At 33.9% G+C, this 15,904-nt stretch overlaps 1 protein-coding gene and 1 long non-coding RNA gene across 2 annotated transcripts in view; one reads left to right on the top strand and one right to left on the bottom strand.

Moving 5' to 3' along the window:
• LOC107182506 overlaps positions 1–9,356 on the top strand; it is a 9,921-nt gene extending 565 nt beyond the window's left edge. Inside the window, exons 2-3 of the long non-coding RNA XR_001513220.1 lie at positions 2,478–2,482; positions 9,346–9,356. This is a non-coding gene — a long non-coding RNA (uncharacterized LOC107182506). The remainder of the gene's footprint in view (positions 1–2,477; positions 2,483–9,345) is intronic.
• The window catches only part of ARL5B (ADP ribosylation factor like GTPase 5B), a 22,037-nt gene continuing 6,776 nt past the window's right edge, over positions 644–15,904 (bottom strand). Inside the window, exons 2-6 of the mRNA XM_006759922.2 lie at positions 13,651–13,711; positions 11,303–11,450; positions 8,617–8,700; positions 6,497–6,648; positions 644–5,035 (exon numbers count right to left, since the gene is read on the bottom strand). Coding sequence (XP_006759985.1) covers positions 4,987–5,035; positions 6,497–6,648; positions 8,617–8,700; positions 11,303–11,446 — 429 coding nt within the window. The 5' untranslated portion in view covers positions 11,447–11,450; positions 13,651–13,711 and the 3' untranslated portion in view covers positions 644–4,986. The remainder of the gene's footprint in view (positions 5,036–6,496; positions 6,649–8,616; positions 8,701–11,302; positions 11,451–13,650; positions 13,712–15,904) is intronic.

The raw sequence follows: 15,904 nt of genomic DNA, 5'->3' as shown, positions 1-15,904 counted from the left end.
TATTAAACTAATTATATATTGAGAACTTGCTTATTTGCTTTAATGAAGACAATATTCGGACCTGCTATGCCAGGCTAGCCCTGCTGGTGGTAAACAAGAATAAAATAAAACAAAATCTCCAAGGAATACTATCCCTTAGTTGTGAATTTTGCATATTTCAAATAGAGTTTGGGTGAAGGGGTATTTATGGGATGGTTTAACATCCCACAAATTTGAGCAAAAGCACCTTATTATGGATTGGAAAATGAGGTAATTTTCAAATTAAAATTTTGTAAGTACGTGCAAGAGAAGATTTCCAGTCTTCTAGAACTATTTTCTATTTCAAAAGACATGCACGACACATTTTATTTCACTATTTCTGAGAGAAAATGTAGATTACTGATTTTAAAAAATGCAAAAGATGCCTCTATGTGACTACACTCCCAAATTCTAAAAACCTGATCAGTCTTCAATCCTTTGGCCACATTAAAAATAACATAGGTCCAACCAGTTCTATACTAAAATAATCTACTTTCTAGCCTAGTTTTAAAGGGCGCGCACGGGCGGAGGGCGGATTCAATTTTCAAATTTTCTATTTACTTAATATCCTTTTTAAGATTTTTCTACTCATGGTTATCTTCACTATCAAGTGTTTTGATTTTTGTTTCTAGGTATGCCTCTATACCTCTCAATTAACATTTCCCCAAACTATATACATTTAAAGCTGAATTTAGGTCTGCTGACTACAGTAATTTTTCTACCTTAAATATAGTTGTATTATTTTGTTTTATTATTCGCCTTCTCTATTTAGTTTTGGCCACCTAGTACTCTTAAAAAATACTTCTTGGGAACCTGACTTTTGGATTTCAGTCTTCAGTAATGCTAAATAAATTTAATGTTTGTAAAATATTGACATTCTGGCTGCACTATCCTTTCAATGCTAGAAAGTCAAACAGAACTGCAGTTTGAGATGGCATGAGGCCAATAAACTCTGAATAAACTAACCCCTTCTAATTAAATTAGTAAAAGCCAAGAAAGCAAGGCATTTTCAAGAAGAGAGTATTACCAGCAGAATATGTTGTTTCCTAAGCAGCTTACTAGCATGCTCTTAGCAATATGGCTTATTTTCTCTTTTGCATTGTTATTAGCTCAATTTAAGTTGATTAGCAGTTACTAGTTGAAATTTATTTTCTTATTCGATTGTATTCATATACTAAATGAAATTAGAAGGTGGGAATAAAATAATAGATTAAAATGAATTTAATTTCACATTACATGTATTTTTTTTTTTGGTTTTTCAATTTTAATGTAGCAAATGAAGATTCAGTATTTTAAAATCAAAAGACATGTTGGAGTTCTAGCGCTAAGTTCCTGGGTATATGAAAAACAATAGGGAGGGCACAAACAGTAATTGCTGAAGGTGAACTAGACAAGTAATGGCCAAACTAAGATTCAAATCCATCCTTTAGCTAGCTAGCAAAATATTCTACTAGATACAGATTATCATGCTATACATCATTTTGTTTTTCTTTCCTTACCATACCGTATCTTGAGATGACTTTACCCTAACAAAATATAAAGGATGTGAAATGTTTTGGATCCAAAGCCACAGATGAAAAGTCAGATTCATGAAGCTGGTCTTCAAATATAAATGTCAATGGAATTCACCATCTCTATATGCATAACAACAGTACATTTTTTTTTCACCATACCAAAAATTTTTCTTCAGTATTTTATTTTCTTTAAAATTGTATTTGCTTTGTGACTCCCCATAACTCTTCAGAAAATATTGTATGCCTGCTGCCTATATCATTCACTGTTTCCATAGGAAAAGAAATGTATTTTTTCTCTTTATGTTATAAATAGTGAAAGTTAACTTATGCTTAATGAAAATGACTATGGCTATAGGGGTCATGCATGTGTAAAAATTATTTTTAACACTAAAACTTGAATTTGTTAAAAAAAAAACTTGAATTTCTTATCTTTCTTCCAATGAACATAGAATAAAATTAGACCTTTAAGCACACTAATACAGAACCTAAAAGCAAAAGTTATGTATTTAATGAGCTTTTCAATAGATTATAGATATATATTATTTCAGATTATAAAAAATTAAATTACACTAACAATATAAAATATGCAGTATAATCCCATATAAAAGGGCCTGTAATTCTAAAAGAGTTCTCAAAAAGGTTTCAATAAGAGAGATGGGGCTAAATATGAACACAACATGCTCAAAATTAAGAAAAGTACCATATTTGGACTTGTTAGGGTAGCAATTACATTTTAGTTACAGCATATTTAAAAGACAACATTGTTTCTTTACACTCAAATTAAAAACAAAATGTACAATAACTTCCCTAAACTAATGTTGGTAGGTCCCTTGCTTTCCACTATCTACTAGAAACTTTGCTAGGCAATTGAGGGGTTGATGGGTAGGATAAAAACTCCGATAATATCACTGTTAATTAGCTGCTAACTTGATTTCCAAAGAAAAGGTATAGTACAAAATTGAAAACTCATCTTAAAATATGAACATAGGCACTAATCACAAATTTACATTTTTCATCAGACAATATCCTAGAGTTTGTTGATTTACAATGAATGTCAGAATCAATGCTTTAGCATTAGATACATGCTTGGGTCAAAACATTCTCTTGGAGTAAAAGGTAATCAGTTTTTATATTACTGTAACAGGAAATATCTATTTAGGACCTACAATATACTTTTAAAAAGTCTTACATTAGTTTCTTAATTTAAATTCCCAATCGGCACAAAATCTAGTTGAATGCCATTTCATTGTCAACACACAGCTAACATAAATTATTTCTAATCCAAAACAAAATGTTTTTTAAAAGGATTCAGAAAATAAAATAAATTGTATTTTAAAAATTAAATAGCAAACTTGAATCTATACTAGTAGTTGTTCACTTTCAATATAATGCTGACATGGTAATATAAAGAAAAAAATAAACATATAATTTGGTAAGTGAAAATTGAGCCAGCCAATCTTGTTAGATATAAGACAAATTTCAAAGTATAAACAAGGAGTATTAATGTTTTTTCTCAGGATAGAGTTAGGAAAACTATACTCAGTATTTGTAGCTAAATTGTCTAACCAAGAGAAAAATTTGGTAAGTGTGCTTTGGGTAAATAGTATTTTCATAATCTCTTAGTTTCACTGCCACATACACACCACAAAGCATCCACATTGATATGTCTACTCTTCTCTCAGGTTCCTGATTATGGGTTATATTAAAAAGAAAAGTTATCCTCTACTTGCTATGAAATCACTAAGAAAAAGGTTCAAAACAATGTTAATAACAACTAGTTCCCAAAGTCCCAAAAGCTTTCATCTAGCCATTTTTCAGTTCTAGTGTGTGCTACCACTAAAAAGAAATCAGAAAATTATTACCACATTCAACTACATATTAATTAGACTAAATAGAATAAATCAAATATACCTGAAAACAGCAAAATTTAAACCAACTTACAATAAAAAAATAGAATTAAAATACCATTTTTGAATAGGTATTTTGATATTCTTAAGAACACTGAATCCTATTTTTGACCCAAATGAAAAAAAAATACTGCAAAGATGTATTATTATTCTCTAAGTATGTATTTTATCCCTTTCATTATAGCAAAATCATACATTTAAGATAAAGAGGATTAAAATTACCATACCTGTCCTCCTCAAGGTATGCATTATTTACTGTTCATATTAGACAACTGCCTTGAAAACTTTTAAATATTATCAAATAAACAGACTTTTGATAGTTATGACTTTTTTCCTATTTTTTAAATTTATAAGTTGTTAGTGTATTAACTTTGAGTCTCATAATACTATTCTAAAAGCTAGGATTAAATTTAGCAGTTTTCCTATACTCCAGCAAAAGACTTTTGAGCAAGAGGCATAACAATAAAGATGAAAATTGTTTCAAGCTTATTACTACAACCTCAAATAGATATAAGAAAAGCCATATAGTTTTTTTAAGTAATATACTGCTGGTGGTAGTAAGAATATTACAGACACAATTTCAAATTTTAACAAATAAAATGAACTCTTTATATTCTGATTTAGCTTTGCCCAAAGGAGATGGGATGTCCCTTGCAAATGGAATAGTTGAACTTTAGGCTGATAAAGTTGTTGATAATTGGTAATAAAATATATTCCAAGTGGCTGGTTTTAATATTAATGCTGGTATGCTTTAATAACTACCAATATTTATATATGCATTGAATAATGCGCATTCTTAAAATACCATGTTTATCCACAGAAGGGTATTTAAACAAATATTTTACCTTGATTAGTTTTTAACCAAAACAAATGCCATGTTATAGGCAGAAATGTGGACTTAATTCTTTTAGATAATAGCCTACATAATTCCCATGCTAACAGTAACTTAAAATTATTCCATGACTTTCAATGATGTAGAGGAGTTAACTCATTTAAAGTCAATTTTCATGTTGTTTAATCTTCCTCAAATATATCTTCTAGGCAGATTTCTTTCTCTATAAATTCTGTCCAAAAAGTAAGTGGTTTATAGAGGGAGCAAATACTTAGTGCTGGTTAAGTTTGCAAGCAGTACCCAATGATTTCATCTAATACTTTGTCAAACCAGTCATTATCTGGTGGGGGAGGGGTGGTCAAGAAATGAGAGAACTTGGTCATTAAAGTCATTACAATACTTCGGGAAACATTAGACATATGACAAACATTTCTTACAAGGCAGTCATTGAATAATTAGAATAAGCAGTCAGAAAAGTTCTGTTGCTGAAAACACAGTTATACATTAGTGTTCATCCAACTGAAGATTAGTGCATTAAAAAAAAAGTTAAGAAAAAATCTTCCACGTTCCAGTTCAGCTGCACTTGATTCAAGTGTTGCTCATAGAGGTTTGTGTTGTTATAAATTAAACATGCTGCTGCCTTAGCAGCCAAAGATACTAGGAAAAAATGTTCATGTCACAGAATAAATAGAGCAGTCTCTTTCAAGCAAAACAGTTATCTCACACCAATTCTGGAGGTCATCCACTCTAGACCTTGGCATAACCTGAAACAAAAGAGAAAAATATTTTCAAAATGAAAAAGTTTGGGTCACGTAGGTAAGGACCATATCGCAAGCATCTTTAAAACCTCCTCCCACCCTCCCCCCGCCCCCCCTCCCCCAGCAAACAAAGAAAAAAAAAGTTTATACTTAAAAATTGAAAGCATACTTGGTACTACAAAAATTATTTATACACAAGTGACAATATTCGGGTAACACTAAAATAAGTGGACATTTTAAGTGGAAGAGTCACTTAAAATGACCTTACTCAGTTGAGTAATGTGGGAAATGAAATAGCTTCAGTCTCACCTAGAGGATGCAGCTTTGGCAGTTTTTCAGCAAGATTGCAAATACTCCTCACCCCCACTCCTTTAAGATGAACTAAAACTGCAACCACTATAGAAAGATAACAGTACTTCACCTTACCCTCCTAAATTCTAAAGAATGGAGGCTTATAGCTCAATCTTAAAAGTATATTTCAGCTGTTGTCATACACCCTTTCATATCCTGTTCATTTGCAAAGATAAGGACTGCAGCCTTCCTTAAATCCTGCAATCAATATGAAATATTATAATACCTGAAATATCCCAACTCAAATTAAACTAATGAACACAAGGGTAAAATGTACTCTACTGCACAGTTACAATGAAACCCCTCTACTTTAAAATGATTAGGCACAGATTTTTTAAAAGTATAGGTCAATCTTAGAAGTATAGGTCAAAAAAGTCTACATGTAGCATTATATTACAAGGTATTTCTAGTATGAAAAAACTAAGAAGGTCAAGTTAATTTGAGCATAAATAAATCCCGGAAATAAACTGGGTAATCCATGCTTAACACACTGGGTTCTCCTTGGCCTATTTATCCAAACTCAAGTTCTTAGAAAAGGAAGAAAATACTATAATGGCATTTATTTCAAATGTTTATTGTTTAGAAATATGCATCCCAAAATGACTCCTGATAATAAAGGGGATGTACTCTGTGGAAAGCTAGGAGTTTAAGCTTAATTACGCCTTTGCAGAAAAGGTGAAATTTCTTTGATGCTTCCTCTTTAAGTCAAGGGATATTATAATTTTCTCCCAGTAAGTAAATGATAAAACCATGAAATGAACAATAACTAAAAATTAGATTGCAAAAATTTAATTTAAAAGTTTATTACTTTTTTGGTAAAACATTCTGTTTGTATTAACAAAAAATTTGTCACTAACTTTGTGAAATTGTAATTTAATACGTTAAGTGCCCAGTTGGGTGACTGACACTGTATTTTCCATTCAGAAGACAAAACAGGCTGGGCGCTTAACATATTAACAACTGTAATTGACTAAAATTATTTCCTGAAACATAACATAAAAACCATCTTTAGTTAAGGACCAAAATGAAGCAGGATCAAAAAAGAAAACAAGTTGGCATAAAAAAATGGAAAGTAATTAAAGAAGTCATACCTGCCCCATTCTGATTAGCACTTACCCTTCCCCTGTTAAAGCACAGCAGGACTGAATGTGCCATGGGTGGTCCTTAATTGAACTAAGGGTGAGGTATTTGGATATTTCAGCTGCTGTCATACACCCTTTCATATCCTGTTTATTTGCAAAGATAAGGACTGCAGCCTTCCTTAAATCCTGCAATCAATATGAAATATTATAATACCTGAAATATCCCAACTCAAATCAAACTAATGAACACAAGGGTAAAATGTACTCTACTGGACAGTTACAATGAAACCCCTCTACTTTAAAATGATTAGGCACAGATATTTTTAAAAAATATATTTTTATTGACTTCAGAGAGGAAGGGAGGAGAGAGAGAGATAGAAACATCAATGATGAGAGAGAATCACTGATCAGCTGCCTCCTGCATGCCCCTTACCGGGGATCTAGCCTGCAACTCGGGCATGTGTCCTTGACCAGAATTGAACCTGGGACCCTTCAGTCTGCAAGCCGAAGCTCTAGCCACTGAGGCAAACCAGCTAGTGCTAGACACAGATGTTTAACTTAAAAACTTTATGGAAACAAAAGGAAAGATCTCAAATAAACACAATTTAATAATTCAGTCTAATAAAGATAGATTAATCATTACAGTTTTATAAAGATGGCACATAATATTCTGTACAATTGGCAGGTAAACAAAAATTTTAAATATAAAAATCTGTAATAAAAGGGTAATATGCTAATTAGACCGGACATCTACTGGATGTCCTTCTGGACAAAGCCATGGTGGCTAGGGGCGATCAGGCTGGCAGGGGAGAGCAGTTAGGGGCCTGTAGGGGAAGGCAGTTAGGGGTGACCAGGCCGGCAGCAGAGGGCAGTTCAGGGCGATCAGGCCAGCAGCAGAGAGCAGTTAGGGGAATCAGGCTGGCAGGGGAGGGCAGTTGGGACGATCAGGCTGGCAGGAGAGCAGTTGCAGTGGTTCTCAACCTTCCTAATACTGTGACCCTTTAATACAGTTCCTCATGTTGTGGTGACCCCCAACCATAAAATTTTATTTTTGTTGCTACTTCATAACTGTAATTTTGCTACTGTTATGAATCATAATGTAAATATCTGACATGCAGGATTATTTTCATTGTTGGCGACTCACAGGTTGAGAACCGCTGAAGGGGGTGATCAAATCAGCAGGCAGAGGCCCTTAGGGGTGATCAGGCTGGCAGGGAAGCAGTTAGGGGTATCAGGCAGGCAGGTAGGCGAGTGGTTAGGAGCCAGAGGTCCTGTATTGTAAGAGGGATGACCCCCAAGGGGTCCCGGATTGGAGAGGGTGCAAGCCGGGCTGAGGGACGCCCCCCTCCATGCACGAATTTCATGCACCAGGCCTCTAGTATTTTTATAAAAGTGTAAAAATATTCATAGGGATGATAATCACTATTTCACCACAGTGGAATTCTTTTTGGTTTCCTTGAGAAAGGAAGACAATCAAATTGGAGAAGTCTCAAAAGATATTTACTATCTTATACTGAGTGATGGAAGCATGAATGTGTTTTATTTTTGAAGTTTTTTGTATATTTGAAATATTCATAATGAAGGGATCTCAAATTATTCACTAAAGAATTTTCAGTTCTTATAAACTCCCAGAATTTTATTATTTTATTTTTTAAAATATATTTTTATTGCTTTTTAGATAGAGAGGAAGGGAGAGGGAAAGAGATAAAAATGAGAGAGACATATCAAATGGCTGCCTCCTGCATGCCCCCTGCTGGGGGTCAAACCTGCAAAGCAGGCATGTTCCCTGACCAGAATCGAAAAGGGGACGTCTTGGTCTATGGGATTACGCTCAATCCACTGAACACCACCAACCAGGAAACTCTTGGGATTTTAAACACTTAAGTTTTCCCCTTTCCTGCTTTGACCTATCAGCTTTTTAAGGCATACATCAGTAGTTCCAACTTTGAAAAATCTTTTCAATAACATTAATCTAAAAATTAACGTGCTGGATTTTTTTAAGTTTGAAAAAGTAATGAAAAATTTTATTAATTTAATATATACAGCTTTGTTAATGATGAAATAACCAATACCAGAGCATATTAATATTTGTAAAATGCAAAATCAGTATAGAGATACCTTACTCCATTATTTATGTTTACTTTCAAAACTTACCTCATGAGCCAACATTCTGTATAATTCTTCTTTCGTAATAGCTAGTCGTTCCCTGTCAATGCTATCAACAACAAGAATGATGAACTAGAAGACAATTAAAAAGAAAGAAAACTGAATGGGTTGACGTTTTCTACAAAACTATTTTCAAGTGATAGAAGTACTTTCTTCACATGGCATCATCTTACTATAAAACACTGTACTACTTTTTCATCATAAAGGGTTTATGTTACATGGAATTACATCGAGCAGCACAAAATAACTTGTAACTTCATCAAATACAAACCACGCCCAATTTTATTTTTTTAAAGTGTTATTTGAATACATAATATTTCGTAATACTAAGATTTATTTTAAAAACCAAGTAATAAGTAATTTTAAGAAAATCACAATAAGTAAAATAATGTTTGCTAAACCTTAAAAGTACTCTACAACCTCTCATTTAGGCAAGCAATAATTATGTTTACACAGTCTTCTGTCTATTTGAAAGAAGTACACAAAGTAGTTTGAAAGATAAACATTAAAAAATAATGACGCATTTTTTACATAACAATATCAACAATAAAAGCACAAGAAAAATGTGTTACTTAGGTGTTAATATGCTAAAGATGATGCAGGTGAAATTAAAGAAAGCAAAGGAAATTGGAAAAAACTGTTGGTAACTGTATATAAGAAAAGGCAGGTCTCACACACATTAAAAATAAAAACATCTTTGATAAGAAAAATAAGGAGATATAATGAGAAAGAGCTCCTAAACTGAGCATCTTATGTAAAAGGAACAGTTAAGAAATGAGATTAAATGGTGTTAAGGATTATAGTAGAGAAAGTGATGCAAAATAAATCAAGACAAAAAGGGTAGAATCAGATTATTCAGATGACTGTAAAATTAGGGTAAGAGACAACTAGGGTAATCTGAATATAAACTGAGAAAGGCTTAGAAAGGGATAAAAAAAAAATAGAAGAGATAAATGTAAGAACCAAGGCAAAGTTAGAATGGAAATAATTCTGTAAGTTAATGAGAGTAAGATATCAGAAATTAGTCATCAACTGTGACTCGTATTACAAATGAGTCATTTCATCTTTTGGATGACTCCTCAACATAAAGAACTTAAGAAGATGACAAGGGTGAACAAAGCCATCAGAACACTACTACAAAGATAATAAGATCCTTACCTAGAATCTAAGATTGCAAATGCTATATGTTATACAGGTGTGCTGCAATAAAGGCCGATGGTTCTTTGTAGTAATTTTGCTATTCTTGTAGAAATAATTAAAATATCATTTCATGCAAATGGTGTCAGCAATAATGTATGTCTTTCTGGACGCATGCTAAGTCAATTTTCAGCAATTTCAGCAACTACACTTTTCTAATTTTACAAAAGTGTGTGGATCAGCAAGAATCATTTTGACCTGTTCTTTTTACAGCTGCAGTTAACTGTGAGCTTTGAAAAAGTACCAACAGCTATGCTGCTTAAACAGTCATAATGCTAAAATGTTTTTTTCTCTTACTTTCCAACAAAAGTTATTTTACTGTAGAAATAAATATATTAAGCTAACTTATAAGCATAATATTTGCTTACCAACCTATCCTCCCTTGCAAAGAAAAAAAATTAAGTGCTTCCACAACTGCTAAATATCTACATTATGCCATCCTGGTTTTATCAGTTATACATGGCACTAGACCAGCCGTGGGCAAACTACGGCCCGCGGGCCGGATTCGGCCCGTTTAAAATGAATAAAACTAAAAAAAAAAAAAAAAAGACTGTACCCTTTTATGTAATGATGTTTACTTTGAATTTATATTAGTTCACACAAACACTTCATCCATGCTTTTGTTCCGGCCCTCCGGTCCAATTTAAGAACCCATTGTGGCCCTCGAGTCAAAAAGTTTGCCCACCCCTGCACTAGACTATATACACACGTATACATATGCTATCAATATAAATCTAAAGGAATACATGTTTTTATTTAAAAAGGCAAATTATTCATCAAAAAGTCCTTGCATCCCTTCCACCCCCCACAAAAAACCCCACTCAATTTAAAAGGCTTCATTTTAGAAAAAATAATTTGTTTGTTGTACTTCTGTAAGGAAAAATTATGCATGTAATGGTATATTAATATTCTCAACGATAAGCCTTTCTCGACAGCATTGCATCTATATTTTATTATTTTTTAAATCTGCTTCTAAGAAAAAATAAAAACAGAAATAGAAGATATTCTAAATTTGTTCCCTAGGTTGGCTATGAAATAATAAAATAACGACTAAGTGACAGAAGTCTGGGGTCTGGCCTGCAAATCCATTACAAAAAAATTACAATATAATCACAGCAATATTTTGAATGTTCAAATGATATTATTTGAAAATCTGTATTAAATTATGCTCAAAGCATTTTATTACTCCTCTAATAAAGCTGAGATCTTGGGAAAGATATATATAATTTATCCTCATGTCCAATTTCTCCAACAATGGAAATACTACAGTATTAAGGTGAGGGTAAACTGGGAGCCTGCACACCAGTAAGTACTCATCTAATAAAAGCTCCCATTGCTCTTTCTCTTTTATTTGAAACCCCAAATTCCTTACTAAAAAAGGCCATTGTCAATATGACTTATGTATAGCCTATCTATTTTCTGGGTTTACTCTCTGGTTCTTTTTATTAAATTTACTTTAGTAGTAACTCTAGTATACCTCTGTGTTTGAGTAATACGTGTTCCAGGATGACCGCAGTGACTCTTGACCACCAATGTCCCACATAAGAAAATGAGTGTTCTTCACAACTATTTCTTCAACATTGCTTCCTATGGTTGGAGATGTATGAACCACTTCATTCATTAAGCTGTTGAAAGATAGACACCATAAAAGCTCTTTTTATATTTTGAGAATCTGAAGCAACTTTTAATCTCTGTATTTAACAGGAATCAATCTTCCTTATTTGTACCAATGATGGTAATTACATGCATCAAAAATAGAACCTTAGAGAACATTTGTGCAAACAAATATCTAGACAAAGAATAACTACAAAAGAAAACTGTTCTTTTGTTAATGGAATAAACTACGGGCTTGATCTGGATAGAAGGGAACTCTGTGGTGTGAGGTTGCATTTCTGTGGCCAAACTTTTAATACCTCCATGTCCTGTTATCAGTCAGAGCAGAACCAGTGCTCCATCCTGGAAGAGCAAGTTTCTAGGTGACTGGGACACCAATACTTACAGTGTAGCATCCATGGAATAGTAGGCTACTTATAATTTTGAAGACTGTCTATGTGAGAAAACAGACTTGGCTCAGCCATAAATATTAGTTCAGGCCTATTAACCTCAATTATCGTCTTTTAAAAAAATATTTTATTGATTTTTCACAGAGAGGAAGGGAGAGAGATAGAGAGGTAGAAATATCGATGAAAGAGAAACATCAATCAGCCATCTCCTGCACACCTCCTACTGGGGATGTGCCCACAACCAAGGTACATGCCCTTGACCGGAATCGAACCTGGGACCTTGCAGTCCGTAGGCCGATGCTCTATCCACTGAGCCAAACTGGTTAGGGCTCAATTATAGTCTTAAAAAGATAAGGCAATGGGCAAATGAAAACTTTAATTAAAATTAATTCTAAATATATTTAGTATACAGATACTCATATCACATGTATTAGCATAACCATTTGTTAAGCTACATTAATTTATTCAACAAAGATAAATTTGCTTCTAACATGCCAGTGTTGTATTGGAAGAAACATGCTAATCCCTTCTGGGTATTATATATATTTTTGAAGCTGTGCACAAAATTATTTCAACAATAGTGACAGTTTTCTGAAATGTTTATATTTGACTAGAGGCCCAGTGCATGAAATTTGTGCACAGGCAGGGTCCCTGGCTGTTGGCCGGGGCCTCCCTTTGCCGGGTGGGGCCGGTTGGAGGGAGGAGCCATAGGTGGTTGGCCAGCCACCCCCGCCTCCTGGTCGAACTCCTGGTTGAACTCCCGGTCAAGGGGACAATTTGCATATTAGGCTTTTATTATATAGGATTTTATATAGGATATTAAAAAAAACACAAAAATTAACAAGTAGCTACTCAACTTAAAACAACAGCCATAACTTAGAAACTTTATAGCAAAGTAGCTGAAAAATATGTTAAGCACTGCTCAAGTGAAGTATTTCTGGAGAACTGTCAGCTGATATATTTAAGATGAGGTGGGAAGACACAAGAGCCACACAATGGTGCACTGTGTTTTTTATAACCACTTGTTAAAATGCTTCAGACACAGAGCCATTTTCATTGCTTAACACGGACCATTTCATTGGCAATAAAAGGATAATGGTATATACTTTGACAAGTGGACTGATGTGCTGTTAAAATTTCCTTAAAGTATTAATGTACTTCTCTGAAAGTCTCAAGCTTCTTCCTGTTGCAAAGCTACTAAAGCAATATTTTCAGGGGCAATCTTCATTTCTTTTGATTTGACAAGACTGGCTATGATAAACATTTCAAGAGTTATTAGGAGAGTGGCAATAATTTCCTAGAGATAACAATCTATTTACATAAACCTCACTGTGAGAATAAATTAATGAAATGCACTTTATCACCTCACTCTAGCACTATAATATGTGTTTTATTTATCCTAATTTTATATTAATTCTTTCTTTCAAGGGCAGAAAATAAGTTTGTGAAGGCTTTAATAAGCATAGAGTTTTTTAATTTTTAAAATATGTTTTTGTTGATATCAGAGTGAGGAAGGGAGGGGAAGAGATTAAAACATCAATGATGAGAACCATCAATTGGTTGCCTCCAGCACACCCCATACTGGGGGATCAAGCCAGCAATCCAGGCATGTGCCCTGACTGGGGATCAAACTCTGACCTCTGGGTTCATAGCTCAATCATTGGCCACACCAAACAGGCATTTTTTCATAAATTTTGTGTTCAGTAAAATACAAAAACATATGTTCAAGTTTTTCCATTATGATACCTTATCCTTATTAATTATACAAATTAGTTCCAATAAATAAAATAATGAAACTATTTAAATATACACTCATACTTACAACTGATAAAGAATGGTAGTTTTCCCTGCATTGTCCAGTCCCACTATAATCACTTTGTGCTCTGCAGAGAAAGCAAACGAAAAACATATAACACTGCTGCTTACTACAATTACGTGCTTTCAACAATGATTATTAGTTAGCTCTCGAATGAGAATCATGCACTGGATATTTTAAGAATGTTAAAAAACGGAAAAGAAAAGAGAACTTACTTATGATGCCAAGACTACTTGCCTTAAGTGATACAATCTATTACATTCTTTACCTAGCTCTCTTACAAAGGAATGCTGGAGATAGGAAAGCAGGGAGGACAGGAGAACCTGGCCACTTATATTGAGTTTGGGGTGATAAAACCCAGTACTAGTCTTGACAAAATATTGTAACTTAAAATGTGTGTTTTGTTTTTTATTAAGTGTTTCATACACACCTGCCTGCCATCTCTACTAATCAAATTAACTTTTTCTCAAGTTGTTTTTACACCTGGAAGTTTTCCCACCTTCATGCACCAAGATTATTTTTTCCATTTACTTCAAAGCTCAATTTAAAATGTAAATCTGAAAAGTTTCCTATTACTAATAAGACACACATACCCTTAACCAGTTTTCCATTCCCTCCATTAATCTACAGATAAATACACAATTACTTAATCTTTAACTTTTTTTAACTGGATTTTACAACTCTTTTGAGCAGATACTGTTTTGGTTCTGTGTACAACAAAAACCTCTTCATTCTCCTCCTTCTGCACTAAACAGTAACTTCATTCATAAGTAGTTTTTAAGCCCAATTTAATTATTCTGTTAAGCGATATTTTAACCTATACAGAATACTTAAAGATAGTTCTTCCCCAGGGGAAGAATGTTTCAAAAGCTACTCCTCAACAGGGAATGTGAGGAAGCTTCCATAAGAATCACAATGCAATCAACTGATCTAAAGCCAATGATATGACACAGTTCATATCAGAACCCCGCTCCTCTTGTTAACCTTTCATGAATGTCAAAATTCTCATTTTATATCTAATCAAATATCAGGTCATATTTCCACTCTAAAATGTTAATATTGCATCAAAGCGTGGGGCCATAATTTACAGACAAGTTCTTAGGTGATAAACCATCTTTGTATCTTCTAATGACTTGTCTGCTGTAACAACATAATATCGCAGGGCAAATGACATGATTCTCTGTAAGGGCTATTATCACTATGGTAGAAGATGCTTTGTAAAACAAAACAAAACTTGCTTGCTTATTATAACTCCTAATTCTCCTTTTCTGACTTTCTCGGTTTGTAGTCTCTAATTTCTAGTGGAGCCAATCTTGGAGTGTTGCTCCATCTTTCTCCCTTATAGTATAAGAACAAGAGCATTCTTATCAGTGGAGCAACGATCCCACCACCCGGCACCAAGCAGTCTAAATTTCGGTGACAGCTGGAAACCACCTGCCTAGCACCAGGAGACCATGGGGGTCCTGAAGGCATGAAAGGGAAGCCTAGTCTAGAGGTAAGCTAAATGTCAATCAGATAAACATTAGAAGTTTAACATCATTTTTACTTATAGAGTAGGTAGTAGAGATTTCCATTTCACTAGAATTTAAATATCTAAAGCTGTGAGAAAATTGTATACTTTTACAACTTCAACTGATCTTCAACATATATTTATTTCTAAATCTTCAAACTACTCTCCAAAAAAAAATTATTTATTTGTTAGACTCAATCCCAGTTAACCTTAAAAAGGGCAGAATACACATGGATGATACTAAATCCTTTATTTAGAATAAATCTTGCAAACAGAATTATAGAAAATTTACTTCTTCTTGCTCCAAGTCACTGTCACCCAACTTGGTGACTCAGCAAATTTGGTATATCGGATACAATGAAAATAAGTCTGAATTATTGCAAAATTTTATAAAATTTTCAGAGAATGTGGTGTCACCATCTGAGACCCGAGTCCTGGATCTAAGGAAGTCTAGCTCTTCAGAGGAAAATTAGCCATTAAAAAAAAAACAAAAGAAACTAACTGTTCAATATTATACTGATTATAAAATACTAGAGGCCCGGTGCACAAAAATTTATGCACTCGGGAGGGGGTGGGGGGTGTCTGTCCCTCAGCCCAGTCTGTGCCCTCTTGCAGTCTGGGACCCCTCAGGGGATGACCACCTGCTGGTTTAGGATCACTCCCCAGGGGATTGGGCCTAAGCTGGCAGTCAGACATCCCTCTCGCAGCCCGGGAGTCCTTGGGGGTGCCTGGAGGGAGTGGGCCTAAGCT

The sequence above is a fragment of the Myotis davidii genome, unplaced genomic scaffold (genome assembly GCF_000327345.1).
Source record: "Myotis davidii unplaced genomic scaffold, ASM32734v1 scaffold376, whole genome shotgun sequence".
Taxonomy (NCBI): Eukaryota; Metazoa; Chordata; class Mammalia; order Chiroptera; family Vespertilionidae; genus Myotis; species Myotis davidii.
The sequence above is the reverse complement of the archived record's forward strand: the minus strand, read 5'-3'. Positions and strand labels throughout refer to the sequence as shown.